The following is an 18,937-nucleotide window of genomic DNA, read 5'->3' as shown; positions in this document are numbered from 1 at the left end:
TGAGAAACAGGGGACTTTGTGCAATCAGGCAGCTTAAGAAAAGGCTGAGGTGGAGTAGCAGCAATTGCCCCATTTCTCTGAAGGGAACCAGAGCAAAGAACTCAGAGGGCTTTTGCATTATGCTTTAAGCTCTGGCTGTGAGCAGAAAGGTCAGTGCTGCTGTGCAGGCCAGACCATAACCTGCAATTGCCACTCTAAGCATGTAGTGGTCAGAGAATTACATGTGCTTAAAGTAACAGGATTTACATGGAAGAGTGCACAGGAACGCTGGATGAATGGAGAGGGCTGGCGACGAAGGTGTCATAAGACAGCAAGAGTAGACATGGACCACATGAGCTGGAGTTGTTGTGGAGTGTATACATACAGACAGACTGACAGAAAGGCAGACAGACAGAAAGGCAGACAGACAGACAGATAGATAGATGCTAATTGCCTAAATCCACCCCTCTGTTTATCCCAACAACGGGGCTGTGGGTCAGTAGAACAGGGGAGGGGCATTAATCCAGTTATCAGATCATCCTAATATTCTGCAGATTAGCTTGCAGCACGCACTGATACAGCGCCTCTGGGATTTGTAGTCCATTACGATGCCTTCCAGGTCTCCTCCCAGCCCTCTCCACCTAGTGAACCACACATGAAAGCCTTCACATATCAAAGCCCTCACTTCTTATTAAACTCACTGGCGCTGAAATCAAAGCCTGACCTTAAAGTAACGCAGCCTTTCTTGCAACCTGTGGGCTTGTCGTTTTCCTCGACCTCCTGTCGTGCACGCCCCCCCCACCCCCCCCGGTCACACTTGCGCGCAATTGCAGCCGGTGGATCCCTGGTGGATCTGTGGCGAGGTGTGGAGTGCGAGGTGACGCAGCGCCTGTACTCTGCAGGTCAGAGCGGAACCGGCCCTCCGCGGCTCGGGGCTTTGCGCAGCTCAATTAGCGTGACATACTTTCCCCCTGTGATCACCCTCCTTCCGCCCGGGCTGCTGGACACAGCGGATTATGCGCACTAACTTCGGCAGCGCAGCTCTCAGAAGGCACAACATCCATTAAATAAAGAGCGTTTTTTTTTTGTTTTTTTTTTTTGCTATACTACAGAAAAGTTGCCCTGACCGTCAGTGGGATATGACAGTGGATGGGGATATGGCTGGGTTTATCCCCCAGAAGGAGATCGTGTACAACGGCCTGCTGCCTTACTCCGACCGGTTGGACCGGGAGGCCACGGAGCTGTTGGCGGAGATCAAAGCGAACCTGTCCAGAGCTGTCCTCCTCAGAGAGCTGTGGCCCGGGGTCGCTTTCTGGTCCAGGAAACTCTTCTCGTAAGTGCTCAAGGTTGTTCTCCGCATATACCACAAGTTTAACCCATAATTAGTCATCTGGGATTCATAATAATAGACTACACAGAAGTTCATTTAGGTAGTATAGCTTTTTGGTTACATTATACTAAATTGACTGTGCAGCCAGTGCAATAAAAACCCACAAACTACATCTTAACACATTATCATAGAGTTACATCAAAACCTCTGTGGTGCAGTGACATCAAAAACAACATTTATGAGCTTCACAAATAAGCTATGTCTGTTTCAGGGTAATCATGCTGGACTACAGTGTGCAGTGTGTCTAGTTTCCCTTACAGGTGGGAAGAGTTTAATGAAGAGGCTACCGATTTCTTTTTAAAGCCACAACCCAAGTATTCAGGACTAGATTTGTAAGTGTACTGCACTTAAGTGCCAAAATATATATATGTCATTAGAGTCTTTAAAGGAGACCACGTGGTGTCATGTGTCTGCCATGACAGAGCATCAGGGCATTATGTTCTGCCCTTTGAAAAAGGCCTCTAATTCACTTTGTCCACTTGGCATCAGCTGAGATTCAGTGAGGTAGGTCACTGCTTTGTGTCGGGACAGTGGGCCACTGACGCTGTGTTCCCTGTGCTTTGAAGCAGGAAGTGATGGTCACCTCTCACCCTCAGGTTTCTGAAGCTGTACGGCCGGAGGTTCAGTAAAGAGGACCACATTCTCTTCATAAAGCTGCTCTATGAGTTGGTCACCCTGCCAAACCTGGAGCCCCACATGATGCAGAGCTACGCCAGGCTGCTCATTCACCTCCTCAAGTGGGTGTGACACGAACACGCACATAGCCACACACATAGAGTGGATATCTGATCCCCTCGCCCTCAGGGACTGGGTGAGGAGCTCAGACATCTGGATGGAGCTTGGTAGAACTGCAACATCTTCGCATTAATAAAAGAAGCCAGTTGATGTGGTTCAGGCATCTGATCAGGATGCACCCCGGGTGCCTCCCTGTGGACCCCGGGGCAGGCCCAGAGCATGCTGGAGGGATTACATATCCCATCTGGCCTGGGAATGCCTTGGGATCCCCAAGGAGGATTGGGAGGACGTGGCTAGGGAGAAAGATGTTTGGGTATCCTGCTGCTGGATGGATGGATGGAGTATACTGTGCAGTACAGCACAGTAAAATAACTGTATATCTAATAAAACACGACAGAAAAACTATCACTATCAAAAGCATGAGATTCAAACTTTCTTTTTTAGCAAGGAAAGCTGGACACTCCAGCATCATCCTCTCCTGCCCTTTGGTATCCTTTAGTGTAATGAGATCACGGAACAGCACCGGTGGTAAACATCGCTGTGCGACAAGCGGTATGCTGATGTCAAGTCACATGTTGTGTTAAAGTGGATTTTTCACTTACCTCTCTGCCACTTGGAAAGCAGCCATTTGGAACTTTAAGCAGCCTGCGGTGTTGAGAAAGCAAAGTAAGAGTCATTCAGAAAGCATTCAGAGAGCGGATGTCTCCACCAAGTCCCTGCAATCCTCAAAATCTGTGGTTTTAATTATAGAAAATGTACACCTGCATCTAGAGATAGGTCTGCATCAAAATGAATCATGATTGCCGTTCATTTAAGAAAATGCAATACCAGAGTTCATGAGAAAAAAGCAAAAAAAAAAAAAAAAAAAATCCTTCATCATTCTCCAAAAAGCCTTGATCTACACCCAAATTTATGTCTGCATCAAAAACTAGACAAGCTGTCATTTACAAATGAAAACTAATAATCATTTGAAACTCAGGGGTTTTGCTGATGCAGTCTTGCCTGGTCTGGTATGACCAGTAGCTTATGGTGGCTAATGCTAGCTGACCCTAGGTAGAAACTACTGGGTAACTGACATCACAGAAATAGTGAAAATACTGACTTTATGACTTTTCTCCACTTGTGCTACACTGCAGTATGTTTCAATATGTACCTATTTTCTTAAATTGAGGACACAGTAGGGATAACTGCTGTTCAGCAAAAGTTATTCAGTCTCTTTTCTCTTGCTTTGAAGCAGCCATGGCTCCATGGTGATTTCCTTTTCATGCCGTATGAGCTATTTCCAAGAAAATGCATCTGGCAGAAGTGAAGTTTAGAGGGATCTTCAGTTGCACGTAAACAACAATTTTAGCCTCATTTCAAACTGCTGAACAGCTGCCCGGTTTTGAGATTTGTTTTGACTGATGATGGAGTGAAAATGAAATTGCGATTCAGTCATATGATCAGAATACACCAATATGGCCTGCACATGTAGTGGGCACGGAACGATCATATGAAGTAGTAAGTTCCTCAAAGTCATACCTGGTGCATTAAACCATCAAAAGTAAAAGTAGTCTGTGTGGAAAATGACCCCTTTGGCTGATTTTACATTATTAGTTATGACATCATTAGATTGGTATTGGTGCATAAACAGAATTTTACTGTTATAGCTGGTGAATGTGGAATAAAATGAACCTGCTTTAGGTTTGACAGTTTAATCCAGTGGTTCCCAGTTTATACCCTCTATATAAATCTGGGTTGTTACTGGATGAATAATGGGGCTAGAAAGAAGAAAAACAATTCTATACAAAGTCTTTTGTGCTTTTTTAGCCACTAAATTGAAACCATCTGTCTCTTTCTGGTGAACTGGTAACAACTTAAAACCATCTGAAACCCAGCTAGAAGACTTTTTTAAAGAAGTAACAAGCTGGGTGAGATTGGGGACCACTGTTTTTTTATCAGCTTGATACATTATTAATGCAAAAACTCTATCTATAATGAAAGTAGTAATCATACCTATACATATAAAAGTACAACATTTATCCGTGAAATGTAGCGAGTAAAAGTTTAAATTTAATTGTAATTTTCTAAATCAAAATTGAACTTTAAATCAAAATTGTAAAGTACAGAAGGTACATAACTTGAGTAAATGTACTTTGGTACACACCCACACACACACACACACGCACTCCAACAGACCCACTCAGAGTAAGTAAAAAGGACAGCATGTTGGCCTGACAGTACATTTATTACTTTTTGCTTTCGTCTTTCAAATAAGATCTGTCACTTTCTCCTGCGACTGCAAGATATTCTCCAAGACGTTCACATTCATCACTTCCCATTTGTCTCCACTTGTTTCCATGATTTTCACATCCATCACAAAACAACATCTTAATGTAGATGTCATTTGTCTGAGTGTTTTCCATTAGATGAGAAGAGAAGAATCTGGGCTAACCGTATATTAAGTGCCAGGTCTCACTGGTGAGAGATGAATTTTATACTCAACATCACACATTTGAATCTCAATAGGCTTTTTCTTTTTTTATACCTTAGCATTACACCGTCAGTTCGTCTTTCCTTCATTTTTCAAATCTCCCCAATGAGAGTCTGTTCCATAGCTGTTAGATGAATGAGAGAAGAGGAGACAAGAGGAATCTGGGGCGTTGGAAACTGTGCATATTCTTCGATGCTGGGGCTCTCAACCTTTCTGTGGGGTTTATTCCTATAAAACATTGTCATTAAACAAAGAACTAAGTAATAGAGTACAAAGAAAGCGATGTTAAAGTTTCTCAGGAGGTTTTTAAAAAACCTGCTGCGCTTTAAAGCTTATAAAGTACTCATCAGTGGCACACCACTTACTGTGCAGTTAAAGGCTTAACGGGATGTATGAAAAATCAAGAACTCCAGTAAAAGGTGACTTTATTGCGTGGCTGGCTTGTGTCTACCTTCAGATGTTAAACCCTCTTTATTTTTCTCTATGGAGCCCCTTATAGGACGTTTGCAGTGTGAGTTTCTTAAACCAGCTAGATCTACACCTACGAATTACTGACGTCTGCCGCTGTCAGTCCACTTAGCTTCACTGAAAACAAAGAATCACGGTGTTGTGTTTGCTGACATGTCGGGAAGTTGGCAGCCATCATGTTGAGCATAGCCTGCGAGGTAGTGACTCACTTTCCCGCAATTACAGACCCTTTAAGGCACCCTGTAGTTTCTCATGTCAGTATAACATTATTACTGTGATTTTGACCTGACCAGGAAATTCTTTTTTTCTCGAATGTTTTAATGTCAAACAACCTGCCTGCAGCCCAGCAAAACCCTGATAAATGGGCTGGACAGATGATAAACGACTGCTTTTTCAAACAGGAAGAAGGAACTGCTGTCAAGGGACGACCTCCAGTTGCCGTGGCGACCCATCTATGATTTGTATGACAGGGTCGTCTACTCCAAAACTGAGCATCTTGGACTCATCTGGTTCCCTAAGTATGTAGTTTTACTGTCACATTGACCTTCTGTGAGAACATGAAGCACTGTATTGGCTGCTGCATTGGTTTTATAACCCAATAATTTTTTTTTAAATGTTACTGTTGAGCCAAACTAACAGACAAATAGTCTGTAGCATCATATTTGCCATAAAGACATGACAGTAATATCTAACTCTTGGGAGTATGTTAGTGTAGCTCTATTACAGTTCAATTCCAAACCCTAAACACAAAACTAATTTTATTTTCCTAAAGAATTTAGGAAAAATGTCAGATAGTAGCTACTGAAGCCGTTAGTCTATTAATCAGTTTATCAACAGAAAATACATTTTAATAATCTTGGTTTTTTTGCAAGCTTTTGACTGAAAGGTCACTGGTACAATCCCCAAACTGTCAGGTTTACTGCCACTGAAGTGCCCTTGAGCAAGGCCCTGAATTCCTACCTGCTCCAGTGGCTAAAAAACCACCACAGCCTGCTCAACCTGCCCCAGTGGCCAACTGTGATACTGCAACCAAAATCCCTGCAGCGCTTTGAGGGTAATCCTGGTTGTCAATGAAACTTAAAACAAATAAGGGATGAAAATGGTCGATTATCAAGAAAAGACGCCAAACATCTGAACCAGTTGTGTTTTGGACTGATAGTTAGACAAAGCAAGTAATTTCAAAATGTTTTTATTGGCATAACTTCCTGACATTTTATGGACTAATTGACTGACTAATTGAAAATAACCAACCGATTAAGTGATGATGAAAATAATTGTTGGTTGCGGCCTGAATCCTGAAGGGTTTTTTTTTTTTTTATCCTCAGTGAGGACATGTGGTGCTTGCAAGATAATTAAAGCAGAATTCCTGCACAAACACACACTCACACACCTCCTCTCTCTGCTTGTTTGCAGTTCAGTGGACCACATTTTGAAGGCTTTGATCAAAAGCTGCAGACTGTAAGTCTCATTCTCTGTGATCGTGTAATTTGTGCAGGGGATAATGTACTGCTTTGATCTCCAGTTGAGCTGTGTACTGTAGATCAATGTGTGTATTTGTATCTCCAGTCCGTCTTTGCTTGTCTGCATCTGTTTATACTCATGTCTTATCCTGGCTGTGTATGTGTGTGTGTGTGTGTTTGTGTGTGTGTGTGTGTGTGCTTGTGAATTTCCCAGGTATTTCCCTGCGCAGTCCACCAAGGAGATGCTGGATGAGTGGCGCCCCCTCCTGTGCGTGTTTGACGTGGTCATGCAGAAGGCCATCGGTAACATGGAGCTGTTCCTGCCCACCATCATGCCCCCAGAGGAACACAGCCAGGGCTTTCAGTAAGTGGGCCAACCTGAATGGCTCTGTTTAGACACAGGACTGGACGCCAAGTGCAGTTTGTCAGAGCCAGAGCAAACACAAAGGGTTTATAAAGTTTTAGCAAACGCACCCTTTATAGAACAATCCCTGCCAAGAAAAAGGTGAAATATGTTGCATTTTTGCCATTTTTATTCCTGTAGTGGAAAATCTCAATATTTTCCTAATTGATTTGGTTGTATTTTGTAACCGTGCATCCAAATGCATTGCCTTAAGAGCACATGTTATGCATGACCACATTTAGAGGCTATGTAAGTGTTTACACTTTCGCACCTTTTCAATAAATAATGCTCTTATTGCATTAGTAGTGCTTCTCTTCTCTTTGTTTTGCTTATGTTTTTCTTTCTTGGAAAACCTTTGCTCCGCAACCTTCACTGTTGCCTTCCAGCTACCAAGCCTCTTCACAGCACTCGGTGCATTCTTTAGTGTATTCACTCTTTCACAAGCTATTTGTCTGGATTTACTCCTGGTTTCATCAGCGGTTTCTGCACAGTTTCCACAATACATCATCTTTAATACTCTATTTTTCCGTTTCAGTTTTTCTGTCTCTCCTCCAGAATCTATGGGGGAGGAGGCGAGTTCATATTTTGGGGAATTAGAGATAGATGAGGGGAATTCAGCCTCAGGTGTGTGTGTGTCAGCGGGTATGAAATAATGGTATATTTTTTCATGTGTGTGTGTTTTCAGGTTGTGGTTTGATGAATTAATGAATCTTTGGATGTCAGTGCAAAATCAGCCAAGCTGGGAAGGGGTGAGATATATATATATACACACACACACACACTCAGTCTCTCTCTCTCTCTCTCTCTCACACACAACCACTCACACACATACCTGTTTTACTATATTAGTGGGGACCCATCATTAACATAAAGCATTGCCTAACCCCATAGTCTAGTCTAAGTCTCACCTGAATGCCTAACCCTAACCTAAGTCTAACCCTGGTTAGAGAGAGTAATTTGGAATAACACACTTCTTTAAATTTCCTGATGATGATGTTTGAAATGTTGAAATGTGTTTAAGTATTGGTTTCCACTTAACTTGCAGATAAGATTTTCCATTTGTGTCTCTGCTCTGCTTTGGTCCAGCCTCTTGGCCCTCAGCGGCCTGGCTGCGCACACTCCCTGTCCTCTTGAACATCCTCTTTATTTTCTTTTTTTTCAAAGTGCATTTCATTTTTGGAATGATAGCCTTCACTTTTAAGAGTTTTTTTTTTTTTTTTTTTTTTGTACTCGCAGTGATTTTCTGATTTTGTTTTGCAGCACCTAGTGAACCTGTTCGCTCGACTTGCCAACGACAACATCGGCTACGTGGACTGGACCCCCTATATTCCCACAGTGAGTCATTAGCAGAATTATGTGGATATGCAAGTGTGTCTGTTAATGAGTTTTAATGAGGACTGCTGGGCCATGTGTGTGTGAGGTGAAACTCTGCATTGTGTGTGTGCATATAGATATTCACCAGGATCCTGCGCAGTCTGAACCTTCCAGTTGGGGTCAGTCAGATGGTGGCACCGCGGTATCTTACCAACTCCTACGACGTTGGACATTTGGTGTTGTGGATCACAGCACTTCTGGTGGAGACTTTTTCTCATGAAGATTCATTAAAAAATACATATATTTTTATGGCAGCTGCTTTGTTAAATACTGACTTTATATCCCTGCAGGGTGGACCAGGAAACCCTGCACAGAAAGAGCTGACCTGCCTCTTCAACAGCATTGCCTCCTTCTACCATCCCTCCAATCATGGCCGCTGGCAGGTAAGTCTCTCTCTCTCTCACACACACACACACACACACACACACACACACACACACACACACACACACACACACACACACACACACACACACACACACACACACTAACAACACAATAATGAAATGCACAAGTGCTGGAGAAAAGAGCGATATCACAGATCTGTTTACGGCAGACTGTGGGAATGTGTCTCCAGATGATAACGGTAATGTTGAATGTGTGTGTGTGTGTGTGTGTGTTTGTGTGTGTGCACCTGCAGTCTCGATTGATGCGGCTGCTTCAGCGTCTCCCAGCGAGTGTTGTGCGCCGCGTGCACCGGGAGCGTCACGCCGCCCCCAGCTGGATCACGGTGGTTCCTGAGTGTCAGAGGCTGACTGATGCAGACTTGCAGGAGTTCACCCGCAGCCTCATCGGAGCCGCCCTGCTGGCCATGTTCAGGTATTACACTTTGGTGCCATGGCAACAAAACAGAAAGACAACCTTACTTTCTCCACATAATATATAGTTACACACATTTTCATCATTAGAGGTCTGGAGAAATTTTATAACAAGAACTATAAGACATGTGCATGCATACGTCCAACACATATACCAACATACACACAAATAGGCATATGCATACAAATGTTATATGCATACTAATACAAATATCTACAAATACACATGCAAAGGATGATATAATTAGTGAATCCAAATTGACATGACATGGAGAGCTTAAATTTGAATTTGGTGAAAGACACCTACTCCCTAACAGCTGGATCACTACAACAACACAGTAACTTGGTGTTATTCAGCAAGTGACTTATTTATAGAGCTCTTTTAAAGCAAGATGTACAAAGTGGTAAGAAGATAAAACACAATAACATAAAAAGCCTTAAAAACAAGAGCATAGAACAAACAGCAAATATTAATACAACATTGTGGAAAATCACAATGATGAAACCAAAGACTCAAACAAAAGAGACAGATGAAGAGAAACACATAAAATTAATATATGTGTGTAATATTAACTGTTAGGTGAAGTCATTCTGTTGAAATGGGTTGTCGGATGACATTTAAAAACAAAGACGGTGCAAGACGACCTCATGGTAAGTGAGAAGACCGGTAAAAACTATTTCTACTCAGGCAGAAATAGAAAGTATAAGTGTTGTTGTGGGAGTAGGTGCGAGCATTCTGTTGCACTGTCAGAGCCAATCACTGGTCTTGTTAACCCACATTTAATGACCAAAATGTATCCAGACCACTTTTCATCTTTTCAGCCAGAACTTTGGTTCACAAATAGATTCTTACTGCAGTGATGTCCTTTTCCCATCAAATATCACAGCTGCCAAAGCCCTCCTGCTTAGCTGCTGATCAGCTGGGCTGAAATCTGCCTGAAAAGTGAACATTTTGGAAACATTGCAGTCACATACAACCACCATTTCAACAGCATTTTTATTTTAGCTTGTAGGTCACATTGAAATATGGACTTGCAGTTACAGCCACAGTTGTATTTAACATAGACACATAAAATACCTTCACTTTTCAGCAAGATTTAGCAGTTTTGATTTGTAAATTATGTTCAAGTTCATGTTTACCCGGTGTTTACATAGTTGATATTGTGTAAACATGTCATTTGACTCACTGCCAGCCAGCGATTGTAGTCACACAAGAAGCCTAATCTGGACAAAGACAGGTCATCAGTGATTATCTACCTGTGTGTGTGTATCTTTGTGTGTGTGTGTGTGTGTGTTCATATGCCGCCCTCCGGCGATGTGCAGTAAAATTGGCAGTACAGACGCAGCCTACGCTCTACAGAACCTGGCTCTCCTCACACCAGAACTTGCCATACCACCTGTACTTGAGAAGTAAGTGTGTGTGTGTGTGTGTGTGTGTGAGATATCAGCTGTGAACCACGTCTGAGCCTTTGCACTGCCAAAAAATATATATATATTAGTATTAAAATTAATTATAAAAATGAATGAAATGTTATGTTATTATTCTTTGTCTTACTTTGGTTTGGGTGATGATAGAACAACACATATGAAGCATAATTTAAGGTTTTTGGGACAGGAAACAGGAAGTATAATGTTGCCACGGAGTCCGCTAGTTAGCTGTGGGCTACACATTTTTCTTTAGCCTGTGTGTTTGTTTACATTTTGGCAAACGAGCATCATTAAGAGTTAGCAGAATGAACTATTAGCTGTACCTTTATGCAGTGCACCCATGGATGCACAGACAAGTATCACTGAATTACTTTGAAAACTAAAGGTTGTGATGTTTCTAAGGGAAGTTCTGGAGTTGTAATGTAAGGTGCATATTTTTTCTCTGATTTCTAAGTAGTTTTGTAGACATTTATTTACAATGGAAATCAGAGATGATGATGTCCTTGCACAGTGTAAGTCACACAGAATCCAAAAATACGTGTATCATATCTGTAGTGACGCAGAGAGGGAGTATGAACTTTGAGGAATTGCAGCTATTGGGTGCTGAGGGCTTTAAAGCACCTTAATTGCCTCCATGAGCTGTGTGTCACATAACTGCTTCGACTGCTGATCATGTTGATAAGCAGCCGCATCAGCGACCAAAATACAATAATTACCTTTCAGTTGCTTTCAGAGCAGCGACATGCACCTGCGCCTTTCACTTCATGTAGCATCTTCACCTCACGTCTCTGACACCCCCCCCCACACACCCCCCCACACCCCCCCACCCTCCCCACCCTCCCCACCTCCTCCTCCCACAACTCTCCCATCAACTCACTTTGTAATTTACCTCCTTGTATCCTGTGTACGACAGGACCTACGCAGCGATGGAGACCCTGACGGAGCCGCACACCCTCACCGCCACTCTCAGCTGCATGATCGGCATGGCTCGCAGTCTGGTTTCCCCTGACAACCATTACCCAGAGGGCCGTGCGCATGTGCTCCCGCTGCTCATGGGCTCTCTGCCAGGGGTGGACCCCAACGACTTCAGCAAGTGCATGGTGATTAATGGATGTGTTGATTAGTAATGAAGAAGAATTGGTAGACAAGTAGACAATACAGCTCTTGCTGATTAAATTCCTTTCTAGCTTGCTCTGCTCTGTCCTATTAATAATTCCTGAAAGTGGAATGAATATCTCACTTTGAAGAACTCGCAATTAATGTGGCACAATCTTCAGTTTCTGCTTGGATTGTAAAATGGATTGGATTTCTCTTTCGGTGTGCTCATTGTCTCCAGACTACGTTAATCCATCACACCAGAATAAATTAATACATTCAAAAAAAGAAACAAACAAAAAAAAGTATTTCCACTGACATCTGGTGGGTTATTTAACTCAGGCTGAGATAACACAGGGTGATGTAAATTGATCTGTTTCCTGCTGTGTCGCTCTGTTCAGATAACGTTCCAGTTCATCGCCACCTTCACCACTCTGGTGCCTTTAGTGGATTGTTCGTCTTCTCCTCCTCGACACAGCGATCTCACAGAGGTACGCACAGGACACACATGAGCAATTTAATCACAAAAGAGATTAAATAAACATAATATCTGTAAAATGATATGCAAAAGTCTTGAAGTACTCGGTACTGATCATTTAAAGACCTAACTTTTTCATAAAGGAATAGTTTGACATTTTGGGACAGCCAGTCGGACAGATTGACCCCTCTCTCCCATGTCTGTCATGTCTGTCTACAAGCTCACTATTTAACACGCTGTATCTCATTTGTTTCATTTGTACAAAAACCAGAGCATAAAAACAACGTGTTGTTTTTCCCGGAGTCTTGCCATGACCAAGCGGCAACCTCTGGTGCTGTAAAATGAATCAGTCCCTTTAGACTCCCAAGTTAAGATAAAATCAATTTTATTTGAATATTATTGAGGAGTCAGAAACTCGCCAAGATGGAGCAGTCGACTCTAAGCTTCAAAACCGCTCCTCAGATACCTATGGGTGATGTCACGGAGGCCACATCCATATTTATTTACAGTTTATGGTCATGACTGTGAGGTTGCCAGATCCTGGCTAGCTGTTTCCAGTCTTTGTGCTAAGCTAAGCTACCGTCTCCTCACTCCTGCTTCATATCTAACAGAAAGAGGCGAGAGTGGTACCGATCTTCTCGTCTGATTTTCGGCACAAATGTGAATAAATGTATTTCCCAAATGTCAAACCATTCCTTTAATGTGGGTTCATCACTTTTTGGAATGAAAGCAGCTCACATACAGAGACATAAACCAAAGCAGACTCATATTATACTAATACACCAACTAATCATCTCTGTTTGTCCCTCTCAGGTTGAGAAGGATCTGTGTTTTGCTTCAGCTGAGTTTGAAGACTTCGTTCTTCAGTTCCTGGACAGGTAGAGGCAAATTAACAAGTCAAGCTGTCACTTAGCAACGCCTCACTGTCAGCGCCTGAGTATGAATGTGCCTCTTTCTGTTTGAAATGCACTGGTCTGCATCACTAACTGTGCTGGATGCATAAAACAGCCTTTTTGGTTTTTCCACCTTTGACATGTTCATTGCTGACAGGCTTATAAGCGTGTGCTCACGTGCGTGCGTGTGTGTGTGTGTGTGTGTGCTCATGCAGGTGTTTCGCTCTGATAGACAGCAGTACACTAGAGCAGACGAGAGATGAGACAGAGACGGATACCCAGACTCATCTGGAGAGCCTGGTGGAGCTGGGCCTGTCCTCTACTGTTAGCACCATCCTAACACAGTGCTCCACAGAAATATACAAGGTAGCGCACACACTCTCCGATACATCCCTGCTATAAAAGGTAGCACAACTCTCTTTACTTAAGTTTATTAACTGTCTGTACCCTCACTGTACTCTGTTTCTGTCAAAGTTGGAACAGTTGAGGTTGTTTCACTTGAGACATTTCTGTCTCTGCTGTTTTATCTGCTCTTCTCACTGGTTTGAAGTAGGTGGGGCTCAGTCTGAAAAAGTGATGTTACATATTTCTGTGCGCCAATCAAGATTTAACATTATTAAGAAAATATGAAAATATTATGACAACTGTGGGGTTATTTGCTTGTGTTGCCAGGGCACTGACAATCAAAACACACCCATGTGGTCCTGATAAAGCAGAGTAGCTGAGTTTTTAATGTTAAACTCTTCAATAATTCCTTAAGATGATGGTTGGTTATGTAATTGTGAATATTAAATGTTATAGGGGAAAAACTCAGGGCTCAGTTTCCCCAGTTTTGAGGGCTTTATATACATTACAACCATTACATTACATTCATGTGACTGATGTGTTTGTACAAAATTATTCACATTTAAGTCCACCCAACTTCAGTAGAAAGCACCCCCACCCTAAATGCCTCACAGATGTACGTATCTTTCAAGCCCCGCAGCTCCAGTTTGACATGCAAAAAACACGCCAAAAAAAAAAACCCTCATGACACCATCGTTCATCAGGGTCTTTTTTTTCAAGTTTTGGACAGCTGATCCAGAGCCACAGAGGACAGGATACAGCTGCTTTCACAGGCTGAGTAATGCATCTCGTGACAAGTAAACTGACCTTCATGTGTATAATCAGTGCAGCGTTTTTAATAATGACAAGAAGCTACATTGGACTAACTGAGTAACACTGATGTAGCAGGAGAATTCATTACTGGAATTACACTTTAATGGCAATGAAAAAATTAATAAGCAAGTGAATTATTCATACCCACTTAAAACATATGTAATGAAAGTAGAAGTATAGGTAATGTAGTGTAGTCACAGTAGCAAAAGCACAGTTGTAAATAATTAAATGAATGATGGCTGAATTCCATTTAGATGCTTCAGTTTCAGGGTCCTGGTTTAGTGCACGCTGGCTCACTGTCATGACGCACTGGGACACTTAAATAGTGCTGAGGCATCATTAATTTTATTAGTTCCCCCTCTGCTTTTCCTGCTGCGACAAGTCAGAATGTGTGCTGTTGAAAAAGGCTATAAAGGGTATATGGCTCAAAGACAAGAGGGAAACTTATGGTGTATGAGCAACAGAGACCAGAAAAACCCACTGTAATGCTGGTTGTTACAGAATAATATAGATTTGGAGCAGTAACTGTTATGAGGATGGTATGTAATTTCTGTTGATGTTATGTTAAAAATTTAGCAGCCACAGTTCCCTTTGGTATGAGCTGAGTACTTTGAATATAATCAGTACGAATATCTTCTGTCATTTCTGCAGTATTGCCCTCATTTAAACCCTGATGTAGCAGCACAGTAGGACAAAAAAGCATATGTCATTAATTATTATCAAACATCAGTTTTGTATGTGGAGAAAAATTGCATTTAGGTCAGTGAAAAGTTTTCAAATTGTAATACATACACACGAGTTGCTGCATATGCGTCATCTGATCCCCCCCAAACTTTGCCTTCATGTTAGGTGGCGTTGCAGAAGGTGTATAACTTTGCCACCTCCAACATCTTTGAGACGTGTGTGTCAGGCCGGATGGTGGCTGACATGTGTCGAGCTGCAGCAAAGGTATGAGTGTGTTTTTATCTGTCACTCTGTTCTGTACTAGTAGATTTGTGAATTTGACTCTCAAGATCAAGAAAAAATGCAACACAGAAGAAAGTCTGTGAGACTCGTACGCTGATGTAGATTTTGATATATATAATACAATACAACCTAATAATGTCATCATAAAAAATCTTATTTTTTTATTTTCTTAATTCAACACCTCCACTTACAAGTCATACTGTAGTTAACTCCTCATCGACTGTGTTATTTTACTTTTCACTGTTTTCTTGGTTACTTCACTTCGTAATTATTCCTCACTGATGTGTTTTTCTGCATGCTTGTGCTTGTGCTTGTGCATCTAAATGTGTGTGTGCTTGTGTGCATATGCATGCATTTTGTGTGTCTGTGTTTGCAGTGTCATCCCGCCGAGTCACTGCGTCTGTTCGTCCCTCACTGCTGCAGCGTCATTTTCCACATTACTGACAGTCAGTATCATGCTGTTAGTGTGTGAACAGTCGTGTGTGAATGTGTGTGTGTGTGTGTGTGTAGACAGTGTGTTTGCATGAAGACTGTTCAAGTCCTCTAGAATCTAATGAGATTTGAATGACTTCATTCACAAGTTAATTCACTGCTAAATGAAATCGACTGTCTGTGCAGTGAAGATCAGTTAAGAGACCTGATTGGACACAGTGTGAAGTCATGAGAGTATGCAAAATCAAAACAATGTTTGTTTTTTGTTTTTTTGGTGTGTTTTTTTTTAAATTAAACAAGCAAAAGTTGAGTTTTTGCAACAAAGCGGTGGCTAAAATGAACAAAAAAGTGTTACTTTGTAAGGATATTAACATAGAGGTTAATATATCATATATGTAACAATATATATGTATATTTTAATTTTTTTTTATGTAATTGTGTAATTATCAAAGATAGATTAAAAGTGCAGCCATGCTAGCATCTCTGTCAGGCTATACAGTAGTCCGCTGTGATTTCAGCTAAATGCTAACATGCTGCACAATTACACTGCTAGCATGTTGATGTCATTATGTTTAGCTGGTGTAATTTTCACCATCTTATCTTTCACTATGTTCACCATCTTAGTTTAGCGAGTTAGCATTTGCTAATCAGCACCACAGGCTGATGGGGATGTAATTTTGCTGGCATTTGGTCATAAACAACAAATAACATTCTTGGTATGATGGTGGCTCTAAATGAAAAAAAAAAAAGAATCACTAAAGTTAATACACTTCATCCTTAGAGGGACATGAACATCTGTACCAAATTTCATAGCAGTTAGTTTGATAGTTGAGACATTTCAATCTCTACACAAATGTCAAGGGGGAAATGCTAGGATCACTAAAGTCAGTGGAGTCCATCCTCTTGGGACCATGAATATTTATATCATATAAAATTTAGTGCCAATCCACCCAATAGTTGAGTGCTGAGTGCTGGACCAACCACCTGAAATCCCTAAAACTACACTGCTAGCATGACGAAAAACTGAAATGACCTCAAAATTCAGCAAAAGGAGCTCAGCGTCTCATGAGAGCAATACAGTGCATAACTCAGCTTCTTTATATGTGTCCGTGTGTGTGTGTGTGTGTGCGCGCGCGTGTGTGTGTGTGTATAGACGAGGAGTTGCAGAGTGAAGACGAGCTGGATAAGGAGCTGTTGTGGAATCTCCAGCTGCTCTCTGAGGTGAGACAAGGATCTGTCACCTCCCAAGGGCTTCAACACTCTAAAAAATATGAATCCTACTAACTTATGTCCCAGTTTATGTCTTAAAAAGTTATTCAGTGTTTAAAATGATTGAAAATGCCACAGCGGGGTCGGCATATTTACTTGATTGCATTACAGATCGGTTTGTTTTCAGGATAGGAGTCACTTCCTCACTACCACGACACTCTTTTTGTTTTTAAAGATAAGACTACAATTGTGATATTGTATGAGCAGAAATGATGACCCAAAGACATTTTTTGCAGCGTGCACCCTGCACGGCCATAAATATCAAAGAGCTTTGTTGTTAACCAGAACATATTGATAACCTTTCTGTTTTGTTTTATTGCTCCTGGGAGCTTAATGGGAGTGGGAGCAAGCCAGATGCTGTGATTTACAGGAGAACCTCAATATTTAAGACACAACTCTCCACTGAATTGCCTGTGTCTCGTGTGTGTGTTGTGTGTGTGTGTGTGTGTTGTGTGTGTGTGTGTGTGTGTGTGTGTGTGTGTGTGTGTGTTGTTTTTAGGTAACCCGTGTGGATGGTGAACAGCTGTTGAGATACCAGGGGGACCTGGAGCGGATCCTGTGTGTCTGCGTGCGACTGCGCTGTAAACGGGCGTACACACTCGCCTGCAGTCTGCTGGAGCACACACTCCGGTCACTGTCCCTCATCTATCCCACCGAGTACCGCAGCACCTCTGGAGGTTTCGATACTGACCTTCCTATACGGGTAAACACATGCACACATACATGCATCCTAAAACTGCTGTGGCACAAAAGGAGACCAAAAAATGATCAGTCTTATGAACTAATACTTAAGTTATATCCTGTTCCTTGTTTTGAGCTGCGTAGTTCCAGCTGCCGCTCATTTGCTAACCACCTCGAGTGGTAATTGGCTGTCATCACAGCTATTACAGTATCTAGTCTGTGACAGGAAACAATGAGGGTTTCTTGGAAATACAAAATGCCACAAGTAGAATCTTTAAAACTGCTCTTTCTCAGTTAAATTAAATGAGATGTTACAGGTTTGGTAATTGCACACACTCGCCTTTCCATTTCCAGGGAACACAATTAGGAAGCATTTATCAAATTGAAATTAAATGGCTACACTGCTGGGACGTACACTGGCTAATACTGCTATCTCTCTCTGTGTTGCTGTCTCTCTTTATATTTCTAATTTGATGTCAAGCTGCGTTCTTTGCACAACAACTAAACACATTAGTACACAAAGATGGAAAATAGCAGATAAGGGAAAAGAGATAACATCAAAATCTAACACAGAAAAAAGCACAGACAGGGAGCATAAAATGTAAAGATGCTGTCATTCATCTAAGACAGTGGGTCCCAACCTGGAGATTGGAACCCCAAAAAGGGTCATGAGATAAATCTGAGGGGGTCACACAGTGACTGACTATTCAGAGTTGTCTCTGTAAATATTGAATACCTCTAAAGGCCTGTACAAATCCTTTAATACAAGCAATCTGTGTCTTCGGATGAGCTGCTCACAACTCATGTCCATATCCTAACCTGCAATGAGAGGTCATGAGAGGCAGATAAGATGATTTTTTTGTTGGCACAGCAGCTTTTCTTTTTTTGTTTTGCCATATTCTGACAAATCTGACACAGGGGCTGCAAGTAGTTGCTGCTGAGAGTCAAAGAAATATGTTTAATAGTTGTTATTTGTGTACGTAGACACAGCCTGTAGTGCTGCATTTACCTCATCCCATTTTTTTTTTTGTTATGTAGCCAGGTAGCTAACAAGCTTTGTAGGAAGAATTAATCCCAGTTCATAATCCCAATTACTGACGCTGCATTCAGTGTCAGCAGAATGGGGCGAATAGGAAAAACACATGAGAGTGTTGACACATTATTCCAAGGTGGTTAACCATAGATAAACAGCCTAATTTAGCAAGTAGCAGCAGTAGCTAGAAGCAGCTTGTTGCCAAGTGAAACCATTAGTGTTAGAAATGGATTATTATGTTGATGTAACTGCCGGCAGTGGTGCATGTGCAGCCATTCTGCCAGCAGTTTGTTGGTGACCCACCAGCCGAGTGGTTAGGGCGTATACCACGTGGGTGGGGAATAACAAGTTGGAGGCTCACATGAAGGCTTTTTCCCCACCCAGCATTTCACAATTACGACTTA

At 41.8% G+C, this 18,937-nt stretch overlaps 1 protein-coding gene across 1 annotated transcript in view; it reads left to right on the top strand.

Annotated features, from left to right (window-relative positions):
- Nucleotides 1–806: 806 nt before the first annotated feature.
- psme4b (proteasome activator subunit 4b) overlaps nucleotides 807–18,937 on the top strand; it is a 37,003-nt gene continuing 18,872 nt past the window's right edge. The window contains exons 1-19 of the mRNA XM_071462927.1: nucleotides 807–1,312; nucleotides 1,966–2,106; nucleotides 5,447–5,563; nucleotides 6,459–6,503; nucleotides 6,720–6,869; nucleotides 7,594–7,657; nucleotides 8,169–8,243; nucleotides 8,360–8,482; nucleotides 8,573–8,665; nucleotides 8,923–9,101; nucleotides 10,424–10,510; nucleotides 11,442–11,628; nucleotides 12,025–12,114; nucleotides 12,915–12,979; nucleotides 13,210–13,360; nucleotides 15,002–15,100; nucleotides 15,495–15,564; nucleotides 16,704–16,771; nucleotides 17,319–17,522. Of these exons, the coding sequence (XP_071319028.1) occupies nucleotides 1,119–1,312; nucleotides 1,966–2,106; nucleotides 5,447–5,563; nucleotides 6,459–6,503; nucleotides 6,720–6,869; nucleotides 7,594–7,657; nucleotides 8,169–8,243; nucleotides 8,360–8,482; nucleotides 8,573–8,665; nucleotides 8,923–9,101; nucleotides 10,424–10,510; nucleotides 11,442–11,628; nucleotides 12,025–12,114; nucleotides 12,915–12,979; nucleotides 13,210–13,360; nucleotides 15,002–15,100; nucleotides 15,495–15,564; nucleotides 16,704–16,771; nucleotides 17,319–17,522 (2,202 nt within the window). The 5' untranslated portion in view covers nucleotides 807–1,118. The remainder of the gene's footprint in view (nucleotides 1,313–1,965; nucleotides 2,107–5,446; nucleotides 5,564–6,458; nucleotides 6,504–6,719; nucleotides 6,870–7,593; nucleotides 7,658–8,168; nucleotides 8,244–8,359; nucleotides 8,483–8,572; nucleotides 8,666–8,922; nucleotides 9,102–10,423; nucleotides 10,511–11,441; nucleotides 11,629–12,024; nucleotides 12,115–12,914; nucleotides 12,980–13,209; nucleotides 13,361–15,001; nucleotides 15,101–15,494; nucleotides 15,565–16,703; nucleotides 16,772–17,318; nucleotides 17,523–18,937) is intronic.

The sequence above is a fragment of the Trachinotus anak genome, unplaced genomic scaffold (genome assembly GCF_046630095.1).
Source record: "Trachinotus anak isolate AG129_WGS33_773 ecotype Australia unplaced genomic scaffold, CSIRO_AGI_Tana_v1 ptg000025l, whole genome shotgun sequence".
Lineage (NCBI taxonomy): Eukaryota > Metazoa > Chordata > Actinopteri > Carangiformes > Carangidae > Trachinotus > Trachinotus anak.
Note: the sequence above shows the minus strand (reverse complement) of the source record. Positions and strands in the feature narration are given on the sequence as shown.